At 34.7% G+C, this 17,498-nt stretch overlaps 2 protein-coding genes across 2 annotated transcripts; one reads left to right on the forward strand and one right to left on the reverse strand.

The window, feature by feature from the left end:
* Positions 1–703: 703 nt before the first annotated feature.
* LOC111056112 (early nodulin-75-like) lies at positions 704–1,644 on the reverse strand. Its single transcript, XM_022343436.2, has 2 exons — positions 1,208–1,644; positions 704–1,154 (listed from the first exon to the last, which is right to left on the reverse strand). The coding sequence occupies exons 1-2, from the start codon at positions 1,642–1,644 to the stop codon at positions 704–706; spliced, it is 888 nt and encodes a 295-aa protein (XP_022199128.2).
* Positions 1,645–13,920: 12,276 nt separating this feature from the next.
* Positions 13,921–14,390, forward strand: LOC111056110 (eukaryotic translation initiation factor 5A-like). Its single transcript, XM_022343433.2, has one exon. It carries the CDS (start codon positions 13,992–13,994, stop codon positions 14,373–14,375), a length of 384 nt encoding a protein of 127 aa, XP_022199125.2. The 5' UTR covers positions 13,921–13,991; the 3' UTR covers positions 14,376–14,390.
* The last annotated feature ends 3,108 nt before the right edge of the window (positions 14,391–17,498 follow it).

A 17,498-nucleotide genomic window follows, 5' to 3' on the forward strand; every position in this document is an offset into this window, starting at 1 on the left:
TAAATAGTGAATAGTAAATATTTCATGAGATTACTTACATTATTTTATTTACTGGTCTTTGAAGGGCCAAGAAACGGGAAATCAACAGGCACACCACTTGAAAATATCAACAATCATCCACCATCTTGGAAGAGAGCACTGCTACAAACTTGACAATGACAAATAATTGTATAAATGACTGAACAGCAAAGAAACTATGTGAAAACGGGAAGCATATATCCCATTAGACATTTTAGAATCTCCACTGGGACCTATGTGTCCCATCAGCATTGAGAGGGACTGGGACATCTGTGTCCCATTAGCATTGAAAGAGCACAAAAACCCTATGTATTCAGTATTGAAAGGGTTAAAAATTTAATTTTGGACTTTAATTAATTCTAAGAAAAATGTACATTTGATTTCAGTAGTGTAGTGATAAGTAGCCTATTGTTATTATAGGCTTTATTTATTATCATTATTACTAAACCCTCTTTTCCTTTCCCTACTACACTGGTTGACTGACATGGCCATGAAAAAAAGCTGAAATGTTATTTGTAGCTTCCTGGCAAGTTGTGGCTATTTTTCAGTGGGGACGCCCTCATGTCTTGTGGCGTCCCTTCAGTTGGGATGCCCTCCCTGTCTTGTGGCCTCTCTTGGGTGGGATGCCCTCCCTGTCTTTTGGCCTCTCTTTGGGTGGGACACCCTCCATGTCTTGTGGACTCCCTTAAGTTGGGATGCCCTCCCTGTCTTGTGGCCTCTCTTCGGGTGGGACTTCCCTGGGATTTTGTGTCTCTTCTTCTGGTGAGACACTCTCCATGTCTTGTGGTGTCCCTTCAGTTGGGATGCCCTCCCTGTCTTGTTGCCTCTCTTTGGGTGGGATGCCCTCCCTGTCTTGTGGCCTCTCTTTGAGTGGGACGCCCTCCATGTCTTGTGGTCTCCATTCTTTTGGGATGCCCTCCCTGTCCTGTGGCCTCTCTTCGGGTGGGACTTCCCTGACATTTTGTGTCTCTTCTTCTGGTGAGATGCTCCCCATGTCTTGTGGTCTCCCTTCAGTTGGGATGCCCTCCCTGTCTTGTGGCCTCTCTTCGGGTGGTTTTGCCTCTCTTTGGGTGGGACTTCCCTGGCATTTTGTGTCTCTTCTTCTGGTGAGATGCTCTCCATGTATTGTGGCCTCCCTTTAGTTGGGATGCCCTCAATGTCTTGTGGCCTCTCTTCGGGTGGGACTTACCTGGCATTTTGTGGCTCTTCTTCAGGTGGGACGCCCTCCATGTCTTGTTGCGTCCCTTCAGTTGGGATGCCCTCCCTGTCTTGTGGCCTCTCTTTGGGTAGGACTTCCCTGGCATTTTGTGGCTCTTCTTCAGGTGGGACGCCCTCCATGTCTTGTTGCCTCTCTTTGGGTAGGATGCCCTCTCTGTCTTGTGGCCTCTGTTTGGGTGGGACGCCCTCCATGTCTTGTGGTCTCCATTCTTTTGGGATGCCCTCCCTGTCTTGTGGCCTCTTTTCGGGTGGGACTTCCCTGGGATTTTGTATCTCCTCTTCTGGTGAGATGCTCTCCATGTCTTGTGGCCTCCCTTCTGTTGGGATGCCCTCCCTGTTCTGTGGCCTCTCTTCCGGTGTGACTTCCCTGGCATTTTCTGTCTCTTCTTCTGGTGATATGCTCCCCATGTCTTGTGGTGTCCCTTCAGTTTGGATGCCCTCCCTGTCTTGTGGCCTCTATTTGGGTGGTATGCCCTCCCTGTCCTTTGGCCTCTCTTTGGGTGGGACTTCCCTAGCATTTTTTGGCTCTTCTTCAGGTGAGACGCCCTCCATGTCTTGTGGTGTACCTTCAGTTGGGATGCCCTCCCTGTCTTGTAGCCTCTCTTTGGGTGGGATTCCCCTGGCATTTCGTTGCTCTTCTTCAGGTGAGACGCCCTCCATGTCTTGTGGCGTCCCTTCAGTTGGGATGCCCTCCCTGTTTTGTGTCCTCTCTTCGGGTGGGATGTCCCTGGCATTTTGTGGCGTTGCAACAGCTGGTGGGATTGCGCTGGTTCTTATGTCAGGAAAGGATGTATTAATGAAATCCTGTAGACCTCACAGAACATCTTCTCCAGGTAGATTGTTGGCGACCTCTTTTATTTGTGTCACAGCAGCCGCATTGTCTCTTGGAAGGGCCAACTGTACAAATAAGAAAAAATATATACAATTGAATACAATAGTTAAAGTTGGTTTTGGTTTGTGCGTAAATGACATTTATTAAAACCTTTTCAAAGAAGAAAAAGAAAATACAATATTACATCAATAATCAATACAATTTCATCAGAAATAGTGAATGCCCTAAACGTATTTCTGTATTGGGCATTAAAAATCCACATATATAAAAGCTAAATGGCAATGATTCATTCGCACTAAGAACTGACTTGAAAAATTTCCAAAGATACGCCTGATCCAGTTAGAACTCATGGCACAGATAAAATTATATTTTCTCTGCACTGGCAATAAATATTGACTCTGATACTGATATGTGGGAATCCTCGTTCAGACTTGCAATTGATTTTTATGTTCTTATTGTGATAATAGATGTATCAGTGCTTTATTGTACTAAAACCTAATGAACATCATAATATTATTTTCAAAGGCAAAAATTACAAAAAATTGTCTACACAGGATAGTCAGTGATCAAGGTGAAACATTGTTTACTGGTGTGATCAATAAGGTGAGTGAATTCAGTTTTATTTAACTAATTTTGATCACTTTAATTTGTCTATGCATAATAATAAATATAAAGTGATCAAAGTGATCAAAATTAGTTAAATAAAACTACTGTACACATTTTTTTATAATTGGATGCAAATAGTTTCTGTACCGTACCTTTTGAATTAATATTTCACACTCAGCCCTACAAAAGTTTAAGCAATCATTCAGATAGCCTATAATTTATAAGGATTTATCAAGTAGTATATGAATATTTCTAATGCTTGCAATACGCAGAAAAATGATTTTCAAATAAAAATAATTAATATTGATATTTCCATCGAACAATTACCGGTAATGAATTGTACGGCTTTTTATGTGTTTTGTTAATGTGTATAATTTATAAGATTAATAAATAATATATGAAGCATTACAGTACCTAATTTGATTGATAATATTCCACTAGACTATTTTCAATTACGGTATTTACTCAATTCTTTCTACCTACATAATACAATAGAATTCAAAAAGCCATTACTGAAAAGTGATGAATTGAGTACGGTAACATGATTTTTGAATGATGAGTCATTTAGGAGAACTTTTTCAATAATATGACCATGCTAACACATTTATGAACCTTTCAAGCCATACAATTTTCAATCTAACTGTTCAGAATTATTGATCTTAAATTTATAATAATTTATTGCTCTACTACAGATCAAAGCGTTGATATTGACGGCAAACATCTCTGATGCTCATTTCAGTTATTATAAAATAAGAAGAGATAACGAAGGAGAATCGAAACCAATTTCGGATTATTGTCTGGATTTCTTCATTTGAGGCACTGAAAGTAGACTTGATGTTCCACACTGCACCTGAAAAAAATTATAACCTACTGTGAAAACAATGATTTTCAAATTGAAAGCTGCCATGTAATTTTCATATTTTTTTCGAGAAGAAAAATTTAGTGGGATTGACGTTAGTAGAGATGTGATTTATTTACGTTTAAGATTTGATACTATTTATGAATATATACAGTGTAAGTCATATGTATTGGGAACCCTTCAATAACTTGGAGACTATTGTGGATATTACTGTAACTTTCAGCATACTCTATAGGCCTACTCTACCTTTTGACGAACAACTGAATTTTAACCCCTCATAATGAGGAGCTGTAATTAGGGGCTGACTCAGGGGCTGTAACTCGAAAATTTTAAATGTAAACACCTATTGTTTGGTACTTCATTTTAAAGGCCTTTCTAAAACAAGAAAGTTGACATCAATAAAAATGTTCTATGATACATTTATCCAAAATGGTGGCTGATTGAAGGTTTAGTTTAGAAATATTGATAAAGGTCAATCAGCCGCCATTTTTGATAAAAGTATCATAGAGAATTTTTATTGATGTCATCTTTCTTGCTTTAGAAAGGTCTTGAAAATGATGTACCACACAATGTGTGTCAACATTTAAAATATTTGAGTTACAACCCCTCATTTCCTTAACCTTCATCTGCTCGCGCGGGCGGCAAATTGGCCGCATTTTTAGATTTATTGTTAACTTCCTAATCTCGCAATTAATGAGTAGTGAGTAGGGATGGGTATCGATACATCGATGTTTTACCCTCTAGTGCATGATTTTTTTTTCAAAGCTAAAAATATTTCTTCATGCATTCTGAAGCCTATAAATTGATGTAAAAATATTTAAAAAAAATAATAGTCATATATTTTCCTCAAAAAATCCATTAAATATGTATTGTAGCCAATCGGCTACACCATGCATTACAGACAATAAAATCTTATTACTTACATCGTTTTTCCTGTATCCTCCAAATCCTAGGATTGCCTATAGATGTGTTTATATTAATATTGCTAAACACTATTCTCTTATTTTTCTTCACAATAAAACAAAATATTTTACACTTGTAGATTTTCAAATAAAGATTATTTTCTTCAAATAAGAAAATTACGATATAAGCCAATTGTTTAAAAAAATCACTATGACCGAACTAAATGAGGAAGATTGTTTGTTTTGTCACAGTTTCTAATGATTAAAATACTAAAATTTGTAAAGTTGTAAGCTTTGTGATTTGGTTGAATGGAAGATTACTAATTTTTATTATGAAAATCATAGAAGCAGTTTTTATTTTTGTTCATACAGAGTGCTATTTTACATTTGCAACACTCAAACATTGAAAACCCCTTGCATCCCGTCATTTTACACCTCTGTTTACATGATTTGTCAGTATGTACGATCCAGTGTGACAACTGATCTGAAGCAACATCCTTAGGGGGTGCTGACTTGGATTGGGTTTTAGTTTTTTTTGGTGCAGGTGATGATGTTGCACTTGGCCGCCCCCTCTTCAAAGGTTCATGCTTTCCTATTCTACCGGGTGATTTTTTAGTCCTGTTACCCTATTTTTAATACATGGTCATTTTTCCCTAATAAAGGGAAATTTTGTTTTGTTGCACGTAGTTGGTAGCCCTACTCACTCAGTATACACAAGGCAGTGCGAGTTTATTATCCTTAAGCTGTGTAACATTTTGTGATGATTCCGGTCGTGTTATGAACAGAATTTCTTTTACCATAGAATAACATTTACCACAGATCGAATAATAAGCAAGGGTTTATGGCCACCAAGGTCTCCAGACCTCACATCCCCTGATTACTTTTTGTGGGGCCACATCAAGTCTGAGGCCTTCAAAAACAATCCTCACAATATTGATGAACTGAAAGCCAATATTACAGACTTAATCACGAATATTTCCAATATAACTCTGAAAAAGGTTTCTGCTGATATGGTGAAAAGAGTCCGAGCGTGTATAACCTCAATGGATGGACATTTTGAGCATATGGTGTAATAATTTTAAGTAACTAAGAAATGTGAATAATAAAATATCAATTTTCTTTTGTAAATAACAAATATTATTTTTTTATTAATACCCAAATTTCCGTTTATAAATTACATCAAAAATTGGGTAACAGGACTAAAAAATCACCCTGTACAAAGCGTTTCACCCAATTCAAGCCTGAACTGAGGAAGGTTTAGATTTTTTATTTTGTTGTCTTTGCTTTGCTTTGTCTTCATAGCTCGTGTATACAGGAGGTAGGCATTTATCACGGCAATATCAACAAGGTGATAGAACAACCTGAAGTACCATTTTCGTGATCTCATAGTAATTTTTAGCGTGCTAATAAGCTGTCCATAAGATCAACATCCCCCATGTTCTTGTTATATTGAAATACAACATTAGGACATGGCACTTCAACACTTGTCTTTGTTGATCGGCAGTATCTTTTTATTGTGGTGATTGGCTCACTACCTGCACTAGTTGATAATAGCCGTACACATTTATTGTCCACCCACATTAGAGATGAAATATCACAGTTGTCTACACATGAAACGTATTCATAAATTGTTCCTCGAGCAACAGATTTTATCTCTTTCTTCGTTTTCAAATTTGGCAGTTTACTATTTGGCACACGGTCTGCACGCACAGTTCCAGTACATAAAATGCCTTTTGATTTTAAAAAAGTTAACAAGCCAATAGATGTGTAGAAATTATCAAAATAAAGTTTGTGGTTCACATTTTCTGTCACAATTCGCGTCAATCTAACTACCGTATTCCCAGTTGCACCTAAGTCTATTTCATTGTCTAACTGAATTGCAGAGTTACTTTCACCAGTGTATACTTCGAAATTATAGGCATAACCTGACACACCACACAAAACAAAGAATTTGAAGCCATATGGATGCGGTTTGTTAGGCATGTACTGAAGTAAATGGTGATGAAGTTTTGAAGAGCACATTTGTTCATCAACTGAAAGTTTTTCTTCAAGAGGAACTGAGGCAAACTTTTGAAGAAGTGTGTCAACTACTGGTCTGATTTTGAATAATTGGTCATGGCCAGGTTGATTTCTTGGAATAAGACTGGCATTGTTATTGAAGTGTAACATTTGCCTAATTTTTTCGAAATGATTCAGAGACATGGCTTCCTGAATAAGTTTGAGGCCAAATGTTGGATTCCAATACATCCGAATATTTTTGGCAGTCATTACTGTTGAGATGATCAAGATTCCCAAGTATCGGTAAATTTCATCTTTAGAAATATTGAAAGGTTTGTCTGGATTTTTTTCTACACTGTAATGAAGGGTTTCTGTTGCTATTTTGTTCAATAGATCATCATTAAAAAAATACAAAAAATACTGTAGTGGTGTGTCTAATTGTAGGATTTCAGGAGGTAAATCGGTACTTGAGTATTAAACGGAGGCCACCTAACCTACAGAAATATTTCGTACGGGATACCATAAATAACTACATAATTGGAAAGAACACACTTTAATAGATTAACAGGTGAAGTTTAGAATTAATCCGACGCCTGGTTCTGACGTTGTGCAACCCAGAACGCAGCAATGTCGGTCAGGATGGAGTTGAAAGCGTCGCCGCCGCTAGCAGTCACATCTGATCGCTACACGTATTCTACCAAATAGCTATCCAAATGATGGCGCGCAGTTCCTCGCTGCGCTAAAGAAACTTAACTTAAGAAAGAAACTTACACTATCCTCTTCATTTCGAGGTAAATCCCACAACAAAATCACGTCACTCATTATTGAAACACGTATAGCAGTAGTAGCGCACGGCAATAAATCACTCAGTACACTGACCAGACACAGTGACAGGCGATGACAGGGAATGGCGCGCGCTCCGGTCAACGACCCTGACCTTGGCCTACTTGGAGGGGATTTTGCGAGTAGACACATGACCCATCTGATAACGCTCGACTCACAACAATACTAGAATAGTTCTACTACAACATCTATAACAATTTAACCTTCTATAAGTGCCGCGGCGCGTTTCGTAATAGTGGCCTCCGTTTAATACTCAAGTACCGGTAAATCAGTATTTCCTGTAAATTTCAGTTCATCATCACTGAGTTTCAAATTTTTTTTCTTCCATATAATATTTTTGTGCTTGTGTTTGTCTTTTTGCGAATTTTTGTTGAGGGTTACTACTATCGGTGTTTGTATCTGAAGTGCTTGCTGTTGTAACTGTATGTGAATGGGCATCAACAGTATCACTAACGTGCTCGTATATTGGCTCATCATCTTGTGTGTCCTGTAATTCATCTAAAGTCTCTATAAGTCTGTTGGGAACAGTGTTGAAATCAGTAATATTTGATCCATTGATGTTATCTAATTCATCCAAATCACTATTTTCCAGCTCGTCTTCACTTATGTCAAAATTGAAAATTACATCTTCAGTCAAGGGTAAAATTCCATCATTACTGTTAATATAAGAACAATCACCTTTTTCCATGGTATTTCATGTGAAAAAACGTAACAATCAATATCAAAAAAGAATTAACTACAGGAAATCAACAGCAGGCTTTAGAAGAGAGAATAAACAAGTTTCAAACATAACCTAATAAAGCTTAGTCAACACAACCACGCACTGCATGATGTAGCCGATTTGGAACAACACTTAATTTAAAGATATCTTCTTGAAAATGTCGATAAAATCGAATGTAAATCATCATAAGTTGAATTGAAACTATAATTCACACAAAAAACATTTTTCCAATACTTTCAAATTGATAAAAAATACTCAAACCGATAACGAAATCACGCCACGAGTACATTCAACAGCCGACCGACGCCAGTTGAGAAACATATGATTATTTTGAATTCTATCACTGTTACCAACAGCAAAAACTGATTCTGCGCACTAGAAACGTACAGACTTCAGTCTCAATGCATAATGTAGCTTATATTCTACTTCACAGCCTGGCTACAGTGTCAAATACAAGCTGTAGCCGATCGGCTACAGTATGCACTAGAGGGTTAAAAACATCAAACATCGATGATTACTGTTCGATGTTTTTCACTTATCGATGGTTTTTACCTAGACATCGGTCAATCGATGTTTTTCCCAACTAAAAAGTAAAAACAATTCTAATTTTATTTAAGTTTTTTTTATTTTTTTTGAAGGGGATTATCTTGAGAGGAAGAGTAACGTTTTCTAGATGCTAGAATAGTTCAAAATTTAATCATTATCTTTGTCATGTTTTGTCGTGCATATAGATCACTCTTGTGCAAGATCTCGCATAAGTTTTGACTTACTGCAGATTGTTATTTTTATTTTTCAATCAGGCTCTCTGTATTTTTATGTGAGAATGTTGGATACTCTTGAAGATTTACATAACTACTGTGGACCGTGTCAAGGTTAGATACTCATTTAAAATTGAATAAGTCGGATTCTTCGTTTCTTAGGAAGAAAGAGTTTTATCTTTTTAAGAGATTTCCTCAACATGCGTTTAACATCAACTAGTCCTCGTATTGTAAGGAGTGCAGATATCCATATAAAAAAACTTAATTCATTTTCATTTCCTAAATAAAACTATCAAGTATTGAATGAATACGATATGAGTATCAATGATTGATAAAATTAGCTTAGGATGAAATTTCAAGACAGAATCTTCGAGTATATCCCGAGAGGTTTCTGACTTGACTATGAAAATGACAAATCTTGTGAACTAGAGTTGATCTTTCTTGTAACAACCCGACTTCAATTATCATTCGAAAGACTGTTACTTGAATACCACAAGTCCAAAATTGCTGAAATTCCAGTTAGTAACTGTTAAAATATTGGAACAATACCTCTAGATAAAATTGTAGTCACTTTAGAAGCTCCTTTTGTACTTTTTCGAAATTTATGAAAAATATATACCAATAGCTCAATCAACTTCCCAAATAATTGAATTCCAATCTACACCAAAATAATAAACTAATACTCTGTAAGCTTATTAACAGAAGTGATGTGGGTTCAGTTGAATTGATTTCACCGTGCTTTATCATTTTTAAAAGAATAAGTGTTAAGTATAATAATTATACTGCACATTATATAATTTTCACTGTGTTAATATTAATACTGATGAAAATCTATTCATCCATCGTTTCTGACATGCCTTTTGAGAATTTATTCTTTCCAAATTATTTGATCATTACTATCATCCATTTTATAAAACAGTAATATTAATAGTTCAACTTTATTCTCTTTACAAAATTGTACAATAGAATACCGTCTATCGTATTAAACAAGTATTCAAATCTAAAAAACAATATTTTAGAATTGGATTTTCTTTTTTAAATTCGATTAAATATAAATTTCCGTTCCTAAACGTCAAGTCTGATTACCTACAAACATTTATAAACTTTCTCTTTGACTGCTGCCAATCAATAATATTTCTTCATTGTTAACTACTTTTCAAAAGCTCTTTCCCATTCTTTTATATGTACATAAAAAATGAAATTGATTTTCATTATCTGAGTCACTCTAAGGACATAAATAGTCTTCAATATCGGGGCAACGAGCTCCGCTCTGGAGTACAAAAGCATATAAAAGTTATTACGAAAGAAGAAATTATAATATATTTATAGTTAATACAGATAAAGGCTCTATCTAATCACAGTGGATTAAGATTAATTCCCAGAGGAATGCAAAAATTTCTCTCACAAAAGCATGTTAAATTTTAATCCTGATTAATTTCACGTGAACCAAATCAGAGAAGACCATTTCAAAAAGATAGCTTATCTGATTGGTTCTACTGGAATTAATCAGGATTAAAATTTAACCAGCTTTTGTACAAATGGCACTAAGTACCTGATTGAATGATTACAAAAGTTCAACAGTTGAGTCATCATTTTGTCTCAGTCCCACACACATGCACTCGTTCACCCACTTCCATCATCAACAAACGGCGAAATTGTCAGCTGTTTTTCCAAGGATGATTAGATACTTTTGATGTCCTTCAGCAAATTTTCCCATGGATGAGACCTAGTGCAATCGAATTTTTATATCATAAACCTACTATGTTCTGAATTTCGTGGGAATCGTTAGAGCCGTTTTCGAGATTCGGTGAAATACAAACATATAAAAACATCTAAACATATAAACAGAAATTGCTTGTTTAATAGTCTAGAATAGTATCATTCTGTAAAAACCTAGGGCGATACATTAATGTTTAAAATATTGATGTTTAGAAACATGAATGTTTACTGTTTGATGTTTTTCACTTATCGATGTTAAGGTGAAAAAAACTTCGATGTTCAAAACATTGATGTTTTGTCTTCCGATACCCATCCCTAGTGGTGAGAGTGCCATGTAATTCTCCCCCACTATCTTCCCTAACTTCTTCAGCCCTTATCCAGCTCAGTTGGTGACTTGCTTGAGCATAGGAGTGATTTTTAGTGTATGACTACTGGTGAGTGGCCAAATTGCCGCTGCATGAGCGGAATTGTAACTCCACAAGGCGCAAGGGGATGAAGGTTAAAAACTAAAACTTCAATCAGCCGCCATTTTAGATACAAGTATCATAGAAAATTTTTATTTTGTCATCTCAAAAAGATGTCATCTCTAAAAAGATCTTTAAAATGATGTATCACACAATGGGTGCTTACATTTATTCGAGTTACAACCCCTAAGTCATCCTCTTATGAGGGGTTGAAATTCAGTTATATGTCAAAAGGTAGAGTATTTGACCAATAAATTATCCTGAAATTTACAATAAAGGGTGTTTACTGGGAACCGCATGGTTTTAAAAAAGCCACAAATTTTTAAATTTTGAACAAAAACTTTGTTTTTCACACATTGTAGAACACATTGTTTGAAAAAATTAAGTTTTTGTTAGAAATTTAAAAACTTTAAGGACAAAATGTGCTGGAAATTTACTTCTACACTACACTCGAATGAGTCATCAAAAATACAATTTTTGGGAAACTTGAAAATAAGTCCCATATCTGGATTTAAGCCTATAGCACTAAAGCTCCATAATATCGTTAACGGTGCGTTGTAGACAATTTTTGCATAGGACAAAAAGTGTTTGAAATTCAATTCTGCACCCGAATTACTTACCAGAAAGCCTAAATGAGACTTTTTGGAAAACTAAAAAAATGCAGAAAATTTCGCATGTTGAGAACACATTGAAAAAACAGTTCAAGAAAGTGAAAATTAGAAATTTTTGCACATTGAAAACATGTTGAAAAAACCGGTAAAAATACGTTTAAATTATAACGTTGAATATTTTTAATATTCCACGTTGGAAACACATTGAAAAAACTGTTGAAATTATGACGTTGAAAAATTCAACCTCTTACGGTTATTCAACAAAAAAACACATTTCAACGTTGAAAAGATGATCTTGTGCTACCTGGGGTGTTTCCAAGAATCTCATTGAAATACAAGCTTGAACATTCAAATAATTCATTTCCAAATAGGTCTATGAATTTAAAATGAAATACCGGTACTTATATCTGTTCCTCAGAGGTAAACTAACATTTCCATCATTTTTCAGGAGAGTCATTTGAAAGTTGCACTACCAAACGTTTTGGATTCACTTCATCATAAATGAATATAGTTTATATTTCTTGCTTCAATTCATATATTTGTATTCAAAAAATAATTTTAATTATGCACTGACTTGTGGGTTATTTACTAATGATAGTTTACTTTAAACAACTTTTACTCTTCAAAGACAATAAGGAATAATAACATTGTATTTTTAAATTAATTTATTTACAACTGAAGTCATCTTATGAAAAACATATTATAACATCTAATAGATTGATAGATGGTCCATTAATAGATAGTATTCATATTGGAAAATCATTTGCACTTTCTGAATGTTTGATGTTTTTGTAGAAATCATGAAAACATGATGGCACCCACCTCAAGGATGTCTGTAGATCTCTATACTTGGCGGCATTTATCTGTCTTGGAACACTGTTTACTGCTTCAATTGCTCAGGCCAACTTGTACCTTTTCTGGAATACCTCTTAACCCTTTCTGTACTGGGTTTCCAAATAGGAAGTGGTAAGCTCAGACTGGGTTTTCTGGAGAATCTTGTTTAACTGTTGGTTCCAATCACTGTTGCAACAGTTGGACAGTTTTCTTTTACTTCCTTCTCAGATTAACTTTATACTATCAAATAACTTTAAAATGTTCAATAATTCATAATTCTTTTTGTAGGGTAGGTAGGGGGGGTTGTTGGTTTTGCGCATTTGGTTAGTCTGTAGACATGGAATGAGTTTGGACTGATTTATGGTTTTTATGATTTGAAATTGTGTTTCCTTCAATTATTTTTTTTGGGAAAAATACACTAGTTGAAATAATGAACAAAAAAGATATTTCTCATGCACATGTAAGTTTCTCTGAAATATATGACCCACCATATTTGATGTTTTTCTGTTGTTCACTCACCCTCTTCTGACATGGTCACTTTTACTATTTATTTGTTTCACTATTTTCATTTCCTTTACACCATTTATTAGCCTACATGATAGACCTGCTATTTTTTTCAAAATTTAACTTTTCTGTGATACACATCAAAGCAGGGAACTACATATAATGATCCTACATCACATTTTTTGCACATGTATCTTGATTCTTTCCTCTTTTTTCATTTACCGTGGTGTGGGTACAAACATGGCATTTTCTCATTGCACTTTTTCAGCTAGTGAAATATGTTCACCTGTTGTCACCATGTACAGTGCATGATAATTCAACAAAATCAAGTCAATTGAATGGAAAAACTTTCTTAAACCACTTCACTGTTTTGCGAACACACTGCACTGAGCTCAGTATCATGTCAGTTCTGTCAACAGATCCCATATTTGCATTGTAGTCAACAATACATAAAGGTTTTTCTTTATACTCGCCAGTTTTGATGTCTTTCTTGTGCGTTTTTACTATCTCATTATTGTGTAGTGTTGTCAAAATTGTTACATTTTTTTTATCCATCCATTTTAGAATCAATATTATTTGCAGACCTGGAGACTCTTTCACCTTTTTTTTAGAATCTGGTAAAGCTAGCATCAATTGTCTGTAACAGACAATAAACAAACAGTAACTGTTTACAGTACCACAAAATTAGTCACACGTGAATTAGGGACATACATGTGAGTATTCCTGAAAGTGTTTTGAAAATTCTGTCAAAATCTTTTTCTTTGATTAATTGTATTACTTTTCATATAATTCAGCAACTTATCCCAGTTTTCACCATTCTGAAGAATTTTGAAAGTATTTGGTACCTCTGTGTTGCTTATTTTCCATCACCGGTTTTTAGGTTTATTGACACGGTTTATTTCTTTCCCGCCATGTTGAATTATATTCTTTTTAACTATATTAAAAAGTAAATATATCAAGTAGTAAGTGGGATCCTTCTTCCAAATTTGGTATTCTCAAGATTGTCTTTGCGTAACCTACATACCTATTCCGCACCAGCCTACATTTCCGTTTGACATTGCAATCTTGATTCAATTTGAATTTTTTTTAAATTAACAAATTGAGATGGCAGACATTGAGGATACTCATTTTGAAACTGGTGACTCTGGTTCTTCAGTTACATACCCTATGCAATGCTCTGCATTGCGTAAGAACGGTTTTGTTATGCTAAAGGCTCGTCCTTGTAAAATAGTGGAAATGTTAACTTCAAAGACTGGTAAACACGGACATGCCAAGGTTCACTTGGTTGGACTGGATATTTTTAATGGAAAGAAATACGAAGATATTTGCCCCTCTACTCACAACATGGATGTACCATTTGTAAAGCGTGAAGATTATCAGTTAACCGATATTTCCGATGATGGCTACTTGTGTCTGATGTCTGACAACGATGATCTGCGTGAGGATTTGAAAGTGCCAGATGGTGAAATCGGGCAACAACTCAATTAGTCTCTAGGGCATGAAGATGCAATGACAATTTTGGGCTTGTGTACCAATTATCAGTGTATAATGTATGTCCTTTGTTGATGTAGGGCTGCAGAAGAGTAGTCACTATACTTCCAGAAATTCCTAGTCCATCTACACTGTCAATAGCAGTTTCATTAACCATATTAATTGAAGGGTCGGGGGGAAAAACGATGATAGTCAGTTTGAGCGGAAACCAAGAAAAATCAAGTTGAAAGTTGGAAACCCAAGCATTCATAAATGGGCAATAATGGAATTATGAATTCTATCTTGTATTAATATCACCATTCCACCTAATCACTCAATAATATAAATCAGCTTGAAATAATGTACACATGAATTTTTTCATATATAAATAACTTTAATACATACCAAAAGTGGGGAAAACTATGAGAGTCACAAAATAAGATAAAATGACCAATAAAAATCATAACAATCGATGTTTCATTCAATATTTAGGCCTATGCAATGTTCATCAATTTTTTGGAGCAGTATGGTCTTTGAGAACAGTATTTTTTTTCAAAAGTTGTGCAGGTTTCATTTTTTAGCCGCTGATTCCCTGAAAATAATAGTTCAATGTAAGTTGGGATGGAAGGTTTCAGATAATAGGTGGTTCAGTTAATCATTATTATTTGAACATTGAGAGTGCAATGAACAGTGATATTCTATAAAGCTCACACAGATGTTGTTCAAAATACAGCTGGGCATTGTAGCTTGGCAATGCCACGTTACGGAAAATAACATGAACCTTCTATTCCATGATGATTTCAAGTTATCAAAGCCCAGTTAATAGAGGTCATGCATTATTGAATACTTCAACTCATTTTCATTCAATTCAACAGTAAAATAATACAAGGCTGTCACAAAATGATTTAAAGAGAAAATCCCCCAATTGCTCCAATAGCCTATTCACTAGCCTATACTATAGGAATGAAAAGAAGCTCAGTTGGTAGTAACAGACATCACTTTAAGCCAAAAATGTCTTCACAGACTGCATTCTAATTCAAACCATTGATTTTCAGCATGAAAAGAAAAATAGTTCAGAGGTAGGCTATACTGAGAATTGAGAAAACTATTACTACTATCTTATATTCGACTAGCAAGCAAAAATATTGCTCAACTTACCCAAAAACTTCATCATCAGGATCATTGAAATTATTGTCATTGTTGCTTTTCGTTGGTAAATTTTCATAGTACTTCTGAGATTCCATTGGCAGGAATTTTTTCAAAACTTGTAGATCCTCAAATTTTGGTTTTGGTACTGCTATTCTTCCACTGTACAATGGGCTTGGTCGGATGAGAAGGTTCCTCTCCATTTCCACAATCATGGAACCTTTTTTCGCTCTTCCATGCTTTTTTCCTTGTTGCACCATTGAAACATTCACAAATGTACCATTATAAGTGTCTCGGAACTTGATCATCTTGGGGTCTTCAGAGTTCACTTCAAGCTCCCTAACTGGTCTCGATGGGAATGGGCATTTTTCTTTAAAGTTCAAAGTTTTAAAAAATGATGTCCAACTTAGGAAAAGGGATTGATCACATTTGTACACGGTAAATGGTGATGGTTTCACCCTTGCATTGGCAATAACTGTGATCCAGTCATTGGGTACCTCAAAGTAGGACTTTTGATTTATCAATCCCATGTTGCGATCACATTCCATGTATGAGTGGCCACGAATAGAGAATATCATTTTGAAACTGTCCAGTCGACCACATACATGCACAATGAAATAAGCCAGTCTAAACAATGTAAAGTTCTTATTCTGGCCAGCACAAGAGTCACAAAACACTGTCAATTGACGTACTTCTGGCTTGAGAAAGTTGAAAATGAAGTGGTAAAGCATAGATGAAACTTCGTCTGAGCCTTTATTTCCAATAGTTTGATCATATGCATAGAAATAACTTTCCTTTGTAGCCAAAACATGAATATTGAAAATGAAGTATGATAATTGCTTCTTCAGTCTCTTCAGAATTACGGGGGTAGGCTGATAAGTAATGCACATATGCTTGTAGAAGGCAAACAAAATCAAATAGCAAGATTCGGTAAAAAATAAATTAAAACCTTTTTTTTAAATAAATTCCAGATCATTTTTTTCTGACTTATGAAGTTTTCTCAGGTAGCTAAAAAACTTGATACGAGCTATTCATACTAAATGCTAACTTACGAGTTTTTCACACTTATTATTTCACTCAGATATGAGGTTTTTTCTTTGTATCCAAAATGTAAAATTTTGGAATAAATTGTTTATAAATGAGCTGATTGAAACCAATAAACTGGTCAATATTGATCATGATTAACAAAAATAAAACAAGTAATTGGCCATCTGCTTAAAAATTGAAAATGGTAAAGGATTGAACAGAATGAAGACAACAATAATGAGAGAAATAATGATTTTTTATCCTACAACCTTTAGAATGATAACAATAATTTATTATTATTGGGTTTCTAATTTCTAATAATGCCAACAATAAAGAGAAAAATAATGCATTTATTCATTCTACAGCATTTAGAATAATATTATTACTTGGCTTCTAATTCTAATATTGCTCACTGTCTTATGATAGCCAAATTTACAAGTGTCACACTATTGAAATGATCACAAACACGTTATTTATCAATTTAATCATTATTAAAACTTATTATTATGATTGAAATCTGGATATTTTTATGCACACCCATACGAACATCAATTTATTTGGAACTTAATTATACAATGGAACATCAATAATGTGGAGAAAAATGTCAGATAAAATGATAGAAACTAATAAAACTCAGTCATTGTCAAGTAGCAACTCATATATTCAAAACAAATATAATATAATAAATGACTCATTATCGCTATATTATTAAACTTAAACTACATTGTCTATAATTTATCAAAAAATCTACTATAAAACGTTCTCTACTGACTAATATTAAACATGGAGCTAGTTTTCATTGAATTGAAAGTAACACTAAATTAACATGGTCTGAAATAACTTTGAGATGAAACTAGAGATTTTAAGGCAAACCACTTCAATAGGGAGAAATAAAACAAAGGAGCATTGTCAAAAATAGAATCTAAGAAACTTAAATCATAGTCTGTCATTGTCAATAAGCTATTATGA

Source organism: Nilaparvata lugens, chromosome 7 (genome assembly GCF_014356525.2).
Source record: "Nilaparvata lugens isolate BPH chromosome 7, ASM1435652v1, whole genome shotgun sequence".
Classification (NCBI taxonomy): Eukaryota; Metazoa; Arthropoda; class Insecta; order Hemiptera; family Delphacidae; genus Nilaparvata; species Nilaparvata lugens.

What these genes read in the sequence shown, in the direction of transcription:
- LOC111056112 (XM_022343436.2), bottom strand. Translation starts at nt 1,644, where the DNA reads ATGGGGAGCATATCACCAGAAGAAGAGACAGAAAATGCCAGGGAAGTC. An exon ending in GAAGAGCCACAAAATGCCAG is followed by an intron (nt 1,155 to 1,207) that starts GTAAGTCCCACC and finishes TCCCAACTAAAG; the next exon opens with GGAGGCCACAATACATGGAG.
- LOC111056110 (XM_022343433.2), top strand. Translation starts at nt 13,992, where the DNA reads ATGGCAGACATTGAGGATACTCATTTTGAAACTGGTGACTCTGGTTCT.